Source organism: Strigops habroptila, chromosome W (genome assembly GCF_004027225.2).
Source record: "Strigops habroptila isolate Jane chromosome W, bStrHab1.2.pri, whole genome shotgun sequence".
In the NCBI taxonomy this organism is placed as follows: Eukaryota; Metazoa; Chordata; class Aves; order Psittaciformes; family Psittacidae; genus Strigops; species Strigops habroptila.
This window is the reverse complement of record NC_044301.2, coordinates 4826935-4841396: the sequence shown is the minus strand read 5'-3', so window position 1 is coordinate 4841396 and position 14462 is coordinate 4826935. Positions and strand designations below refer to the sequence as shown.

Genomic DNA, 14462 nt, shown 5'->3' with positions numbered 1-14462 from the left:
TGGCCTAGATACTTGCCCATAGTATCCCACACACCCTGCCACTCATGAGTGTCCAGCCTCGGGGATAATCTTTTGGTGGTCCTCTTAGATCATCGTTTAACCTTAGACAAGACCCGAGCCCAACCCTGCTTAACTTTCGAGATCAGACAAAATAGGGAATTCTCAAGGTGGGATGGCTGTGGGTAAAACACATGCAGTATTTGTGGCAACATGCTGATTCCCAGCAAAAGCAGCAGGCAGGTTTCAAGCGTATCCAAAGGCCATCCAAAACCTTTAGAATTCTGAAATGCTGTTGTAAATATCCTGGTGGGGGAGCAGAGGGTGTGAGGGAATGTCCCCTTCATAGGTTGACCCACCGAAGAGGAAAAAAAAGATGTGTAATTGCTAAAAATTCACATTATATACCTCCCAAAGTATAGAGGTGATGGCCACACCAGAAGCGCAAGCCAGCCCAGTTTCATGATCAATGAGTCTATTGTATTACAAGTCATTACCATGAAGTACAGTGAAACAAGAACCTTAGCCCAGGCCTCAAAGCCGATAAACACTAAAACAGCAAATACTGGCTGCAAGTAAGTTATGAAATGCTGAAACTCTGAGACCAAGCACAACAACTCTGAGAGCAAATAAATCAACATTGTGACAAGTGACTATTAATCCAAAACAATGAATGCTTATCACAAATACGATTAGACACACTCTGGTCAGATCTGTTGTTATCTCAACCCTTCATGCTCCATGTTCAGCGCCAAAAAGGACCGTTGTGGTTTAAGCCCAGCCGGTAACTCAGAACCACTCAGCCGCTTGCTCACTGCCCTTCTTCCCTCCGCTCCCAGAAGGATGGGGAGGAGAATGGAAAGAATGTAACTCCCACAGGTTGAGAACAGTCCAGTAACTATGGAACCATACAAAACTACTACTAATAATACTACTACCACCAATAATAATAATGATAAGGGAAATAACAAGGGAAGAGAATATAAAATTAAAAGGGGAAAAGGAAAAGAAAACAATAAACACAAATGATGCACAATGCAATTGCTCACGACCTTCCAACCAATACCCAGCCCAACCCAAGCACCGATCTGGGCCTTCTGGGTAACTCTCCCCAGTTACTGGGCCTGACATGCTGTGGTATGGAATACCCCTTTGGCTAGTTTGGGTCAGGTGTCCTGTCTCTGCTTCCTCCCAGATTCTTGTGCCCCTCCTCCCTGTCAGAGCATGAGACTGAAAAGTCCTTGGTTGGAGTAAGCATTACTTAGCAACAGCTAAAAACATTGGTGTGTTATCAGCACTGTTCTCTAGACTAAAGTCAAAAACACAGCACTGCGCCAGCTACTAGGAAGGAGGAAAATAACTGCTACAGCTGAACCCAGGACGGCACTATAATCCCCAAACAAAAGAACCAACTTTTCAGCTGCAGATTAATAGGCATATTCCATATGGTATGCTGTTCCTCCTATGATGAGGCCATCCTCCTGAACAGAGAGTCATATTACAAACATTTGCTACAGAAAAGCAAGCACCATTAATGCACCAAGTCAATTCAGGACTTTTTAAGTACTTTCAAATAAACGACACCTAAATAGAACAGGGGAAGTTAATTCTTAAGTTTCTACTATATTATAATCATTGGAGCTTAATTTTGTTTAAACAGTGTAAAAGCATTAACCATGCCAGTTTTGAAGGTATTAATAACTAAAAGAATTATTTTTAAAAATCCAGAAAATAAAATTATGCTTAAAATAATCTCAAACTTTGCAACTAAATAGTACTAATTTTAAAGGGATGGCCAAATTCTTTGATCAAAAAGACTGAGAAGTATGTTAAGAAATCAAGAGCAATAGAAATGTTAAATCTAAAACATTGCTATGCTGTTTCAGTAACCCTATTATCCATTCTTTCCTTTTTTTTTTTCATTTTGGCAACAGGATCTTTTTGTTGAGGCACCAGAAACATCAGCCCCAGCTGTCACTTTGAAAACAATCAATCAACCACACAGAACTATTTTTATAATTAATTCCTGCCTTCAATGAAAAATGTGATCCCATCTACAATACAATTTATAAAAATTGTAACATATATGCTAACCTTATTTTGAAATTCCTCACTGTCCCAACATAGGCCAGAAAAGTGTAGGTATACTGCAGGTATATTCTAATCCTCGGATCTAATTATCTTGCCTGGCAAATAAAGCAGTGCACAGGGAGCATTCTGAAGACTACCAATATTCTTCATGACTATTTGAAAGTTTGTAGTGGCCTTAACTCAGCAGTAAATAACAAAGCCAATTACACTTACTCATGTATGATTACATATTATGTTACACTAAGAGCCACTTGCACCTTCTATCGTTTTCTAATTTGAAATTGTATACTATTAGGATTCACCAAATGCACCTAAATCCTATTGTCAAACCCAGGTACCAGAATGGTCAAAATGTAACTCCTAACTTCTTTTTGTAATTACTCACTGTTGACTTCTATATTTTTTCCAACCTCTTTTACAAACAATATCCAAATAGCCTCAAACATAGTAAAAAACTGCTGGTCTAAGACTATTTGTGATGTACAATCTGCTACTCAAGAGCAGCAAATACTTTATGTAATATTAAAATTAAAACTTCTAGCAGAACAGCAAACCAAAGGAAGTTTCAAGGATTCTTCCTTGTTGGGAGGAGGCAAAACCAGTTCCAATATTGGAAGTGTAAGCCTTTTACTGCAGCAGAGCACCTGCCTTAACTAACTCATTCTTTAACTGTGCAGGTATTTCCCTACATCAAAATGAGCAGTGCCACTGCCTTCTGTTAACTACTCCCAGTCAAAAATAATCACAATGACTCGATAGAGCAGCAGAACAATACACAACTGGCTGTCCAAAAGCTGTCTCCAGCCATTCTTAACTCCCAAACTCAAGTCTAATTCACTCCAGCTAACTGCTGGCTTGACCTGGTGGCACAGCATTTTCTTCCCTGGAAACTCTGCAGGCTCACAAAACAGGAGGTGAGAGTTTCTTCAGACCTGTCACTAGTTCACTACAAAATATTTTAAAGTACCACCTATAACAAGTGCTCTAGCAAGACAAAGCAACAGGGACATCCACCTGAGAAACTGCTCTGAAAGCAGCAGTAAACGTTGTCAGAATGTGCCTCAAATCTACAAGCTGATGCCACTACCTGTGTCTTCCACACTGACAGCTTGACACAGCCCTTGGAAAAGAACAGGATGGAAAAGCTACTGCACTTCCCAAGTGTGTAATAGCTCTGTTCAACCTTCTAACGGGCAAACTAGAAGTTCAACTTTTCAGTTAAATTAACTGTAGCAGATTGGGTCTTTGCAATTCCTACCAACTTGGATTGAGCACAAGATACTACTGCTAGGATTTTCTCCTATTTCTTTGGTGGGAGACAATTGACTACAAATAGTTTTCCTGAATGCAAATTCAGCTTGAGATCTAAGGATCAGGCTAGTTCTCTCATTTCTTGTATCATCACAACTAATAAAAACATCCAAGCCAAATTTTTCCATCGGCTACACTATGCATTCCAAAAAATGACAAAAAAACCCCAACCCCCTGTCTCCTAACAATCTGCACAAAGCATAGTCAGATTTTAATGTTGTGCTTATGTGCTTGCAGAAAGGACAAAAAAATGTGCACAACTACAGTAGAAATTATGTGTCTGTATGATATTCTCTTGAGTTATTAAACAGTTTTGTTAGTAAGGAAAAAATGCAAAGTAGATCCACCTAATGAGGTCTTCTCTTTGCGGGGAAGTTTTCACTATAGAATTTAACATTTCATCACACCACTATAGATACATGGTTAAGAGGTGAATACAGAGAAATTGCTTTATCCATTAACAATTCATGAGAAAACTACCCTTTGAGAAGGACTGTATCATTGCTATTTGAAATTGAAAGGACAATTCAAGTAAGTGGAATAATGTAATTATGTGTCGTGGTTTAAGCCCAGCTGGTAACTCAGAACATTATGTAACTTGGGATTTTGCCAGAGCATCAAGCTTAATACTTCATCAAGCTTCTTAGAACACTGAAATGGGTCTTTAATGCCCAGAAAAGCCCAGGACCTTTATGATGAGGTCTCACCAGGTCTCCCCAGCACCCCATGGCCGAGCAGAGCGCAGGAGCTCCAGACGGACAGAAGAGGAGCATCGCCTGCCCCAGGGAACTCCCCACCGGTTTCAGCCAGTGGCTTCTCCATCCCTGCCAGCTCAGTTCGCCTTAACTGACAATCATACTGACCTGAAAAGCCTGGAATATTTAATTGACAATCTGAAGTGAGAGAATGATCTTTTCTAACAGGATATGCTGACCTTTGAACAGTGTAGGAGTTTAACGTTCAAACACATAGCATCAAACCACAGAGAAATCAGAGATTCACCTCTTGCAATCATGTTTGAGGCTGCAGTGAGTGGCCCTACTCCTTAAGCAGACAAAATCATAAGTTACAACTATGCATCTAATGTACCGCTTGCCAAAGCTATCGGGTCTGTCGAGTGGGCTCCACATAGCTCCCACAATGCGCCTGAGCTCAGCAAGCACAGTTCTTGCCAGCGCCTGAGCTGCAGGCAGCATGCCACACTGCTGGAGCCACATGGGCTCTGCCATGAACAAGGGGGAGAAGGGGAGGAACGGAAGATGAAGGGCTGCTTTTGCCCCACGGGGACACCGCTCAGATCCCAAACAAAGGCGGGCAGCCAGCATTCCAGTTCACCGAAGCCACCGTGTCTAGGAGAGGGGCTGCATGGGTTGCCAGCACTGCCAGGCCCCCCTCCGCAGGCAGGGAGGATGGGGCCTGTGGTCAGGGGCATGGCGGGGGACTGAAGTGGGTGCCTCAGTGGGGCCACTACTGGCGCCCTGTAGGGCCAGGGCAAGGATGGCTGTCTCTCCCACCCTGTGCTCAGCTCGGTGGGAGGAATCATAGAATCAACTAGGTTGGAAAAGACCTTTAAGATCATCAAGTCCGACCATTACCCCAGGACTGCCAAGACCACCACTAAACCATATCACTGAGGGCCTCATCTACACAGTTTTTGAACACTTCCAGGGACAGCAATTCTACCACTTTCCTGGGAAGCCTGTTCCAATACCTAATCACCCTCTCTGTGAAGAAATTTTTCCTAATATCCAATCTAAACCTCCCCTGGTGCAGCTTGAGGCCGTTACCTCTTGTCCTATCACTTGTTACTTGGGAGAAGAGACCGATCCCCACCTCACTACAACCTCCTTTCAGGTAGTTGTAGAGAGCGATAAGGTGATAAGGTCCCCTCTGAGCCTTCTCCAGGCTAAACAACCCCAGTTCCCTCAGCTGTTCCTCATGAGACTTATTCTCCAGACCCTTCACCAGCCTTGTTGCCCTTTTCTGGATCTGCTCCAACACCTCAATGTCTTTCTTGTAGCGAGGCACCCAGAACTGAATAGTATTTGAGGTGTGGCCTCACCAGTGCTGAGTTGTCCAGGAGAACGCTGTGGGAGACAGTATCAAATGCTTTACTAAAGTCCAAATAGACAATGTCCATGGCCTTTCCCTCATCAACCATGTGGGTCACCTTATTGTAGGAGATCAGGTTGGTCAAGCAGGACCTGCCCTTCATGAAGCCATGATGACTGGGCCTGATCCCTCCATTTTCCTGCATGTGCTTTATGATCTCACTTAGGATCATCTGCTCCATGACCTTCCCTGGCACTGAGCTCAGGCTGACAGGCTTGTGATCACTTTGCCCAAGATGGCCTCCAACCATCACATCACCCACCAGTCCTTCTCTGTTTGCAAACAGCAAATCTAGCCAGGCATCTCCCTAGTTGGCTCACTAACCAACTGGGTTAGGAAGTTATCTTCCACACCCTCCAAGAACCTCCTGGATTATTTTGTCTCTACTGTGTTGTACTTCCAGCGGACATCTGGTAGGTTGAAGTCCCCCACGAGAACAAGGGCAAGCAATCATGAAACTTCTCCCGGTTGTTTGAAGAACACTTCATCTGAAGCTTCATCCTGGCTGGGTGGTCTATAACAGACTCCTACCAGGATATCAGCTTGGTTGGCCTTCCCCCTGATCTTCACCCACAAACATTCAGCCTTCTCACTCACAACATTGAGTTCAAGGCAGTCAATGCACTCCCTGACATACAACACAACCCCACCACCTCTTTTTCCTTGCCTATCCCTTCTGAAGAGCCTGTAGCCATCCATTGCAGCACTCCGATCATGTGAATCATTCCACCACGTTTCCGTGATGGCGATTATGTCATGATTTCCCTGCTGCACAATGGCTTCTAGCTGCTCCTGTTTGTTACCCATGCTGCGGGTATTGGCATAAATGCATTTCAGTTGCGGCTCCTTAAGTTGCATTAAGGAGCGCGGCAGCCCTACCGGCTGCGGCTGCTTGCGGGGCTCCGCAGGGGTCGGGCACATGCGTACAAGCGGCTCATCCAGGTAAATACTCCTTACATCTTAAATGAGCTTCATTTACCGGCAGTCGCTTCAGTCGGGCGCGGAACTGCGTTTAAACCGCCCCCTGGGGAGCCCCCGGTTCCCGCCCTCCGGGGCAGGCCAGCCGCGCCCCACTCTAGATGGGGCTGAGCGCGGCGGCTGAGCGCACCCCTCGCGGGGGCCTAGGCATGGCCGCGGGCGGGCGGGGACCGGTCAAGCCGTAGCCGCGGGTCACAGCGCCCTCGCGGGGGGCTGCCGCCGCGCCCGGGCGTGGCCATGGAGCGCCGGTGATCGCCGCCGTCGTGGAGTCACCACCGCAGCCCCCGCCGGGAGACGATGGCCCTGCACGCATTCTGCTCGGTGCTGGAAGGTAGGAGCCGCGGGCGGCACGGCACCGTCGGCGGGAGAAGCGGCCCAGAGGCGCCTCCCCTTTGGCTGCCGCGTATGACACCCCCACCCCAGCTCGGCCCCGGCCGCCCTCTTACCGCCGGCCGAAACTTTGGTACGCGGGGCGCGGCCGCCCCGCTGCTGCCGGGGCTGTTCTTTCCGCCGCCCGGCCGTGCGGCTGCCGGGCCCTGCTCCGCTCCGCACAAAAGCCGGCGCCGCGGGGCTGCAGGGAGCCCGGCGGCAGGAGCACCACGGCCCCTCGGGTGGGGGAGGGTCCCCGTCTGCAGCGCCGCGAGTCACGGCGGCAGCCCCAGTGCCCGGTCTGTTCCCGAGAGCTCCAGCCGTTTCACAGTAAAAACGCTCTTTGTGCTTTCGGAACTCACCTAACAAGCTGTCTGACAGCGATCGGGTTATTGTACTGTGATCGGGAGCAGGATCTTTTTTCAGCAAGGTTTTCGTAAAATGAGTCACCTGAGTGACAGGCGGCTTCCTGACCCGTATTTACCTGTGCTTCTCCTCCTCCCGAGGCTTTTAAATCTTGTTTCTAACTTCTTTAGGCTCAAAGGTAAACAACTGAGGAAGGTTCCTCATCCCAGCATTTCTTTGTCTGTGGTATCATTTGCATAGCTCGACAATGGGCAAGGGTTTTCTCTTAGGAAGTAAAGCTAGATATGGCAGTTAACCGTGTGCCTCAAGATTGTTTTCTAGCATTCAGTATCTTATAGAATCATAGAATGGTTAGGGTTGTAAAGGACCTTAAGATCATCTAGTTCCAACCCCCCAATTATTACATCTAATCAGAAAGAAAAAAATATTCCTATAAATGTACACAGAGATTTAATCCCCAAAGGAAACTGTTGGGAATCACTTTCAAAGCAAGCCTCTGTATTTTACAAGTTGCATCTCAAGTTCTGCATGGAAGCTCTACTTACAGTGGCAGTAATTTTTTTTTTCTCCATACAAAGAGCTTTGTGTGCAGAACTGGGAGAATTCTGCTAAACCACACATGAAGTGCCATGAAGCTCAGTATATTGTGAGAAGTTACATACCTTTTAATAATGCTTAGAAACAGTTTAATCTCCTGTTCTTAACATGGAATGCATATATACATTTCTGTCATTCACAGAGGTGGTATTTTTTGGCTGTATCTCAGGGCAGAAGACAGCCCATCATACTCACTTTGTGGCAATTCAGATTTCTTCTGTAATGCTTGTTCAGAACTAGTCTATGTTCTTCCTCAGCTATCAAGAATAAGGGCTGATTTAAATAAGCATCTTAATATAATTCTTATTGCCTCTGTCCAAAGTGTTCAGCAAAACTTGTAAAAGTCTCCTGCTGAATCCCATCACCTCGCAGTGAGGATGTGTTCCCATGCAGTTCTCGCAGCCAGCTGTGCTGCCTGGCAGCAGTGGTGGGCCAGGACAGCTCTGAGCCTGCAGAAGCTACAGGTTTTGCTGTGGTGGAGCCCAGCCAAGGCCCACCTACTTCCTTGGCAGTAGATGTAACCCATCGGAGGCCAAGGTGCTTGCTGCATTTTGGTTGTTGAAAGACAAAGCCTTTTCCTCCCATCTCAGTGAGATTTAAGCACACTGGAATCATTCTTTAATCCTAACACAGCTTGCAAAATGCAACTGCTCCACAACAGTAAAGCATTATAACCCTCTACTTCATAAGGGAGAAAACCAGCTGCTTTCTTAATAAATCCATGTTCCTGTTGTGCTTTGGAAGTAAATATCTGGAATTTCCTCATATCTGCTATTCCCCCAAATGTGATTGCTAAGAGCTTGTTCCCATTCTTCAAATATTCCCCCTCTTTCATTTCCATATGCTGCTATTTGGTTAAGAAAAAGAAAACAAAACACCAACAAAACCACAAACCCTATGTTAAATCCTAACCGTACATTAGGTTTTGACCATTTCAGTTATTATATTGGATTAACTTAAAAAGCCAAAATGAGAATTCTTTAGTTTCTGTCCTGATAATTCAACAAGCAGCCAGGGCTAGAACAAATCACTTCTACTTCTGGAAAGTTGACATTCCCAGCCTTCCAATGAGCTACAGAATTATTTCCAACTCTGGCAGGTTGCAAGAATGTGGACTACTATGATTAATTTCCTGTCATTCTGCTCAGCCCCTTCATTTGCATTTTGGCATGATTATAACAGCTAATTAATTTCTCACAAACAAGTAGTGTTAGGAAGTAATGCTTTGTTCCACTTCAAAGCTAGGAATCATGGCCTCCTGTTTCCAAAATCAGAAGGTGTAACAATGGCTCAGAAAGCTGAAAGCAAGCAGAGAAAAGAGATAATGTATAAATCTATTAATGATTTCATTATTTGTCCACTGAAACCAAAACCAAAGTACTGACTGTAGAGGCTACAGTGGCCCTAATGAAGGCAGTATCAAGTGTAAGTCAGAATTTCATTTTTTACTTCAGAACAGGATCTACTTGCAACCTTTTCTGCTGCACCAAACAGCTTGCACCACTAAGCAGTTATGTAGAAGTAACTCAAGTAACTGTAGAAGGAAAGTATCTGGTAGTATGTGTTATGCCTTGCCTTTAATACATATACAAACTTAATACCCAAAATGCACCGCTCCCAGAGTGGCATAAATTAAAAATATTAATATATGTTATAATTGCATCAATACTAATAGAAAAGTTCAGCGTATAAATCAGGCATATAGTTGTAGTTGCAGTACAGAGTAACACCGGATTGAAGCTAAAGGAGCTATTGAATTATGTATCCCTATCTAATGAAAAAGCTAAGATTTTCAGCACCTTGCCTAAAGTTTAATTCATGGAGAGAGATTAGACAGAAAAATTACCCCCAGAATGAAACTTCATAAGCTATTCATCATTTATGAACCTGTCAGAAATTCACAGTATAATTCACTGCAGGAATGGTGAAGAGTGCTGACAGACATCTGCAATTAGAGCAGAAAGTGCACAAACTCTTGTACATGTTTACATACAAAAGAGGTTACACATGTAGTGATGGACATGCTTATCTGGACTGAAGCAAAATCTAAACTATAGTGTCATGGATACAGTTGGGCTTCATGGAATCATAGAATAGTTAGGGTTGGAAAGGACCTGCCATGGGCAGGGACACCTCGCACTAAACCATGTTGCCCAAGGCTCTGTCCAACCTGGCCTTGAACACCGCCAGGGATGGAGCATTCACAACTTCCTTGGGCAACCCATTCCAGTGCTTCACCACCCTCAATGTAAAGAACTTCTTCCATGTATCTAATCTAAACTTCCCCTCTTTAAGTTTGAAGCCATTACCCCTTGTCCTATCACTACAGTCCCTGATGAAGAGTCCCTCCCCAGCATCCTTATAGGCCCCCTTCAGATACTGGAAGGCTGCTATGAGGTCTCCACGCAGCCTTCTCTTCTCCAGGCTGAACAGCCCCAACTTTCTCATCCTGTCTTCATACGGGAGGTGCTTTAGCCCCCTTATCATCCTTGTGGCCCTCCTCTGGACTCGCTCCAACAGCTCCATGTCCTTTTTATGTTGAGGACACCAGAACTGTACACAGTACTCCAAGAGAGTACTGTGAGAGTACTGTCTCACGAGAGCAGAGTAGAGGGGCAGAATCACCTCCTTCGACCTGCTGGTCACGCTTCTTTTGATGCAGCCCAGGATACAGTTGGCTTTCTGGGCTGCAAGCGCACACTGCCGGCTCACATTAAGCTTCTCATCAACCAACACCCCCAAGTCCTTCTCTGCAGGGCTGCTCTGAATCTCTTCTCCGCTCAACCTGTAGCTGTGCCTGGGATTTCCCTGACCCAGGTGTAGGACCTTGCACTTGGCTTGGTTAAACTTCATAAGGTTGGCATCGGCCCACCTCACAAGCATGTCAAGGTCCCTTTGGATGGCATCCCTTCCCTCCAGCGTATCAACTGGATATGCTTCTAGCTCTGCAAACAAGCTTGATGCTTTTCTGCCTTATACTCCTATTTTATTTTATTTTTTTAATTGATAAAGCACTTACAGTCTTGGTCAACTTAAATAGCTTGCTATCTCTATCGATATGTGACTGACAACTGACACCTCAAATACTGCAAGTGATTGGGGTGGGGGAGTGTAATTTTTTCAACAAAAACTCAGCAGGTAACTTTTCATGAAAAAAGTCCCATTTTCTTTTAGCTTAGCTTTGTGCTTCACTCCATTTTCCGTTAATACAAAGCTGACCCACTATGCAGCAGGAAAGGACTGCCAGTGTGTTAATGTTTCACAAAACCTCCCCTTTAGCATACAATAAAATCCATGAACACAGAGAAGTTTCTTTTTAAGGGACCGAGTGCGGAGCTAAAAAAAAAAATTACTTTGCACACAAACTGTTGTCAGACATGACAGAAGACAGCAGATTAATTCTACAATAGACATTCCTGAAAAGATTTCCACTGAAAAATATGCTATATTGATAATAAAGAACAGTTTGGTACAATCTGATCTGTTTTTAAGTCAAAAGTATCACTATCCAAGTGTTCTAGGAATAAGTAGAATACATCTGGTAAAGATGTATTCAGAATAGTCTCGTACAGCAGGATCAGTTCTGTTAGCTACAGGGAAACCATCTGAACTTTCAAGTCAGTGTATATCTTTTAGTAAGGTTTTTGGAACCCCCCATCAACATGGTTTGCACATGCAGCCTTCTCATCAGTCTATTGCTGCACATAGCTTGGAGATGAAAAAAGATCTTCCATATAAAAAGGAAAGCTGCATTTTAAAAATGAAAGATACCATTCTTTGTCAGACAGCCAGGAATGGATTCTAAGTAACAGTATGTGGAGCAACTGGTAAAATGAAGCAGCCCACAGCTGCTTATACATTTCTAATGGAGGAAGAGATCAGAAATGTTAAATGTTTTGAGCAAACCTGGAGGGGACTTTGTCACAGATCCATCCAAGCATGAATCCTCCTGCAGAGGATTTTTATCAAAGGGACATGGGAGAACTGCATTTACTTCCTGAATTAGTTAATCTGGTTTCTCTGCAGAGATACAGACTCCTATTTTGTTTCTTTGGCAACTTTAGAGAGAGGAATCCCTACTGAAAACAGCTGGAGTGAGATGAAACTGTTATATCTGAGAATAGACCTGAGTGCATTCCGATATCCTGCTGGCATGCTAATGGCTAACAAGATTTGGATCTTGGAAAGGAGCTAGAGTCACTGTTAATAGCTGGTGAAGCTCACTTCTGCTATCAGGCTTTTGTGAGGAGGATTAAAAAGGGATTGGCAGCTCCACTAGTGTGCTCTGGGTAAGATTTACAAACAGCTGAAATGTGTCTTGCCTGATGCACACCATCTCTGCTACTTTATTCTGTGGCAATCCTGCAGGATATTCCAATATGAGGAAATCACTGGAGCTGTTAACAGGCAAAGTTCTAAGTGGCCACCTTAACTGCTCATTGATACTTGTTTTACCAATCTGTAGATGTCCTGTTGAGACCACAAGAGATTAGGGTATATACACAGACTATGAACTATAAGAGCATGTGGGATTCAAAAATTGTTGTGTTTTCATCTTCAGCAATAGAATTGTTTACCTGAAAAGGCAGCAACAGATGTGAGCCAGTATTCCTTTTATCAATTAGCAAATGTCACCAAATGCTAGGAAGAGAGAGAAAAATCTCATTCCCTGGAATTTACAGTTTGTGTTTCTGTGCTAAAAATGGCTTGAATCAGAAACACACTTAACTAGCTTTCTGAAAGAAAAGGAGGTGACCATCCACACAGAATTACATAAAATCCAGAGTGTCTGGACACTTTACTTGTCTAAATTGCAGAAGTTCTTTACAACAAGACCGGTCAATCACTGAATTTGTGCAGCATCTAACATCACGGGACCCTAGATCAGAGTCCTTAAAAGCAACCAAAACACATGGAAGTTATTTATGTTGTACATATAATCTTGGCCAGAGAATAAGATAGGATATGACCTCACAAACGTTCCCACCACATTAATAGCTAACAATGTTTAGACATATGAGGGGAAAAAAATGCATGTAAAAGCTGGGATACTGTGATTAGCAATTACTGAATGTAATATTAATTTTAGCACACAGGGCAAATTAGGAGCTAGGTTTAAGAATAGTACACAGAAAAGGATTTGTTCCCATAAGGCAAAACACAGTATATAATTAAGATCAAGCATTTGTTACTCTAGGCTGCGTCTGCCAGAAAGGAGCAGGCATCCTGTCAAGATTTTCCAACATGCATGACTTGTGTGTTGCCAATTACTGTCTATTTGGACTATATGTATACAAGGTGCTGCCTAATCCAGGGAGTACAGCACAGAGATAAAACAGTGAATCCAGCTTTAAGCAATGTTTGTCATCTTTATCCCTAGGATTCTGGCTACCACTATACTAAGAATGTATAATACTCTAAATTATTAAGTCTTTATTTAAAAAATTGGTGGTATTTTCCCCTCTGTTTCTCAGTTGTGTATGACACTCCCCAGTTTGATATTCAGCTTGCCCTGCATGCACAGATCCCCCATTGTCATCACTGAAGACAGACACTGTTCTGAGCTACACAGCAAATCTAGTCTGTTTTCTCTATATGTGAAGATCCCTAGAGCATGCAGAAAAAGCAGAGGAAAGACATACCATAGGGAGCTGAGAGCAGTACTGTATCCCATGAAATCTGAAGAATGCATCTTGCCAAGAAGTCCAAGCATATGCAGCCTTAAGCATTTGTTTTTCCTAAGCAGCACACTGATTTTTCAGTGTTGGGTTGAGTACTCGTTTGCTATAAAACTAGCTATATGAAATAGGAGCCACTGATTTGTGAATCTCTCTATATATACTTCAATACACAAATTACCTTTCTTCTTTTTTTTTTTCAGCTTAGATTCATTTTAGAGATTTGTAAGAAATGCCAGCAAAGAAAATCTTGACTCCTGCAAACAATTCATAGTTTATTACACCAGTTCAGGGGATTCTTTTATATTATTCCATAAGCCTATTTCAACAATAGAATAGTAATAAGAATTTGCAATGTATGGTTACTGTCTTCACTCTTAAAAATTTGTACAGCTGTCTGCAGGCTATGTAATCTAAAATATTTCATGCAAAGAAATGAAGAAAATGAGAAATCAATTCTTTTAAAAGCACAGACAGAAAGTCACTGATTTTTCTTTATTTCTAGTTAATGTTCACACAGGTAAAAACTATCAGAGCTTTAAATGGTAGGACTAAGACAAAAGTATGCACCATAATTCACGGATAAAAAGTCTGTAGCAAATACCAGATTCATGAATAAAAGAAGCCCCTCTCAATCTGTCTGCCTCAGTGGCTGTGCTGCTGTTGGCTTAATGACAGCCTCTTCTAAAGTGTACATACAATACCATGAAGCAGGAACTCAATATAAGGTGCAGAAGCGCTAACCTCTATTGTATTTACCAACTAAATATCTCTGAGTTTGTAAGGTCAGCCTCTCACATTTCAGTGTCCTCTAGTAGAACTCTCAACACACTCCATTAAAAACGAAACAATCCAACCCACCCTTCAAGATCACTCTTCATCCTTCTCAAAGTGTTACAAGACTTTTGGTGAAAGTAGTTCGGTATCTTGTATCGGTTCTAATTGTGTCTGTGTCCCCACATG

General features: G+C 43.4%; 1 protein-coding gene across 1 annotated transcript in view; it reads left to right on the top strand.

Moving 5' to 3' along the window:
• The first annotated feature begins 4094 nt into the window (after window positions 1-4094).
• Window positions 4095-14462, top strand: part of LOC115619231 (neuropilin and tolloid-like protein 2) — a 31537-nt gene continuing 21169 nt past the window's right edge. The window contains exons 1-2 of the mRNA XM_030511285.1: window positions 4095-4297; window positions 6374-6453. Coding sequence (XP_030367145.1) covers window positions 4095-4297; window positions 6374-6453 — 283 coding nt within the window. The remainder of the gene's footprint in view (window positions 4298-6373; window positions 6454-14462) is intronic.